General features: G+C 45.9%; 1 protein-coding gene across 1 annotated transcript in view; it reads right to left on the bottom strand.

The window, feature by feature from the left end:
* Positions 1 to 2,753, bottom strand: part of LOC107658187 (thrombospondin type-1 domain-containing protein 7B-like) — a 46,965-nt gene that overhangs the window by 37,273 nt on the left and 6,939 nt on the right. Inside the window, exon 2 of the mRNA XM_016446650.1 lies at positions 773 to 1,613. Coding sequence (XP_016302136.1) covers positions 773 to 1,613 — 841 coding nt within the window. The remainder of the gene's footprint in view (positions 1 to 772; positions 1,614 to 2,753) is intronic.

Below are 2,753 nucleotides of genomic sequence, written 5' to 3'. Positions count from 1 at the left end.
TATATATATATATATATATATTAGTAGACATAAACTACCTTGGATAGCAAGTGGCAGCAGACAGCACCATGACACAGGTAAAATAGAGCAAAGACATAAAAGTCTGTATTTGATACTTAAAACCTTTATCAGGAGTGCCTACCCGCAAATCAATATTTTGCAAAGGAGGCATCTTTAAAGTTATGTTCAAAGCCTGCCTTAGTTCCTTAGTATTCATTAACCTCAGTTTGCAGGAAATCCATACTCTTTGTGAGAGGAGGATGAGCTACATCTCAGCGACTTCTAATTCTACCAAGAGCGAGAGCGAAATGAGAATAAAGCACAGACTACAGCGTAACAGTGATTGACCATCTTTCCAAACTCATACTATGGATGCAGAGATTGCAGCAAGAGAGTCAATTCAATCCTTTCCATCAGGCCATAGCGTGTTCTGCTCAGAGGCCCGGCTCTCCCATGCTGCCTTTGCGGCTGCCAGAGGCATGTCTCTCTGCTCACCTTGTAGAGTACTGCAGCGGGAAGGAGATTAATGAAGGACTAACCAATTTAGTTAGGCCCACTTCACAGAGCCGCTTCAAAAATCCAGCTGCACAGCAATTCCTTTCACACAAGCAGCAGCAATACCTTGCTTTCAAGAGCATAATCTGAGATTTAGACCTTAAAAGGGTTTATGTTCTCAGAGGGTTTGTCTCTCAGGCATGCATTGCTTGTACACAGATTATTGCAAATTAAATAGACACGGCAGATGCGTCTGCGCACGTTCAGGGCTTCTTACCTCAGCATGGCGTTCTTGCCGTCGCTGCGCACGCAACGAACTTGGCGCGTCTGGTAGCCGATCTCCACGTCCAAGCCCTTGAGACCGTGGTGATGGTGGAGGTGGTGATGGTGGTGCTGGGAGCTCTGGATATGTCGTTTCACGGTGTTCCTCTCCGTATCTCCCGTGGTGAAGTCCAGCATGGTCCTTCCGCTCATCCAGAGCCCCTTGTGTTGCGGCTGCCTGCACTCGCTCCAGGGGCCGACTTTAAGGCTGTAGTGATGCTCGCTTTCCCCAACCGGACAGGGCAGAAGGTTTGCACAAGTCCTTGTTTGGGTGAGATTGGGGCAATTAGCTCCTCCGTACATCGGTGCCGCTAGAACGTGTCGGGTCCGATGCTGGAGACCCATGCCGCATGTTCGACTGCAGCCGGACCAGGAGGAGAAATCGGATACGATGCAGTCGTGAGGGCAGGGGATCAGGCAGGCCTGTTCGAGCGCCGGTCGTGGGGAAAAGAACTCGCATATCCTCTCCGTGACCGTCGTGCGGTTTGAGGTGCGCACGCAATGGACCTTCCGTCTCTGGATGCCGTGCTGGGCCGTGACGCACTCCGTTGTCCTCGGTTTGAGCTCGTTGGACTGGAATGGGGCTAGAACGCACGGCCCCCATTCTGAAACCTCCCATTCAAAGAGGTCCTGGTGCCACTCACACACTTTAAAGCAAGGCCTCTGGCTCTCTGGTTTGTCTGAGTGCCGGCAGTTGGAGTGGTGTGTGGTCCATCCTTCTGAGTGGATGCACCACACCGTCCTGGATTGAACCCCGCCAGTTCCACATTCTTCTCCTATGCACCTGCCCCACTGACCTGGAAAATAAGAGATGAAATAATAAACATTAGCTCTTTAACTTTAAGGACAATCAACTCATTGACTCATTGGGATAGTTCACCCAAAAATGAAAATTCTGTCATTAATTACTCATCCTCATGTCGTTTCAAACCCGTAAGACCGTCGTTCATCTTCGGAACACAAATTAAGATATTTTTGATGGAATCTGAGAGCTGTCTGACCCTGCATAGACAGCAATACAACTGAAATGTCCAGAGACGTAGCAAGGAGATCGGTAAAATAATCCATGTGACATCAGGGGTTCAACCGTAATTTTACGAAGCTATGAGAATACTTTTTGTGCACAAAAGAAAAAAAAAAAAACGACTTTATTCAACAATTCGTCAGTATCAGCTGGACGTAAACAACATATGCTGTTCTCTGTCAGCTGCATCACGCTGGATCTGTTTCCTATGTTGCTGTGATTTGATCTGAACGAAAACAGCATATCCGTGTGACGCAGCTGACACAGAACAGCATACGCTGTTTACGTCCAGCGGATACTCTCCAAAATGGCGCTACAGGGTGATGCGGAGGAGACGAATTGTTGAATAAAGTCATAATTTTTTTTCTTTCACGCACAAAAAGTATTCTCATATCTTCGTAAAATTATGGTTGAACCCCTGATGTCACATGGATTATTTTACCAATCTTACGGGTTTGAAACGACATGAGGGTGAGTAATTAATGACAGAATTTTCATTTTTGGGAGAACTAACCCTTTAAATAGTTATGTAATTTAGCTCTCATAACCATGAGCTTAGCCCAGTGAGCACACACAAACAGTAAAAACAGGAATATTCTGAAATATTACCATTTAAAATAAAAGTTCATTTATTCCTGTGATGACAAAGCTGAATTTTCAGCAGTCATTACTCCAGTGTCATATGATCCTTCAGAAATCATTATAATATGCTGATTTGGTGCTCAAGAAACCTGTCAGACTCTGTTCCATGTTTTGTGTGTGTCCTGCTCCCCATGTGCCTTCCCATGCCCTTATTTGGTTAGTTTCCTGTTCCTGTCCTGATTAGTTTATTTAATTTGTCCCAGGTGTTTCCCTTGGTTTTATTGCTCCCAGGTGTGTCTCGTCATCCCCTCCTCCTGTGTGTGTGTATAAA

Source organism: Sinocyclocheilus anshuiensis, unplaced genomic scaffold, assembly GCF_001515605.1.
Source record: "Sinocyclocheilus anshuiensis isolate Anshui unplaced genomic scaffold, SAMN03320099.WGS_v1.1 scaffold263, whole genome shotgun sequence".
NCBI lineage: Eukaryota > Metazoa > Chordata > Actinopteri > Cypriniformes > Cyprinidae > Sinocyclocheilus > Sinocyclocheilus anshuiensis.
This window is presented reverse-complemented; position numbering and strand designations above follow the sequence as displayed.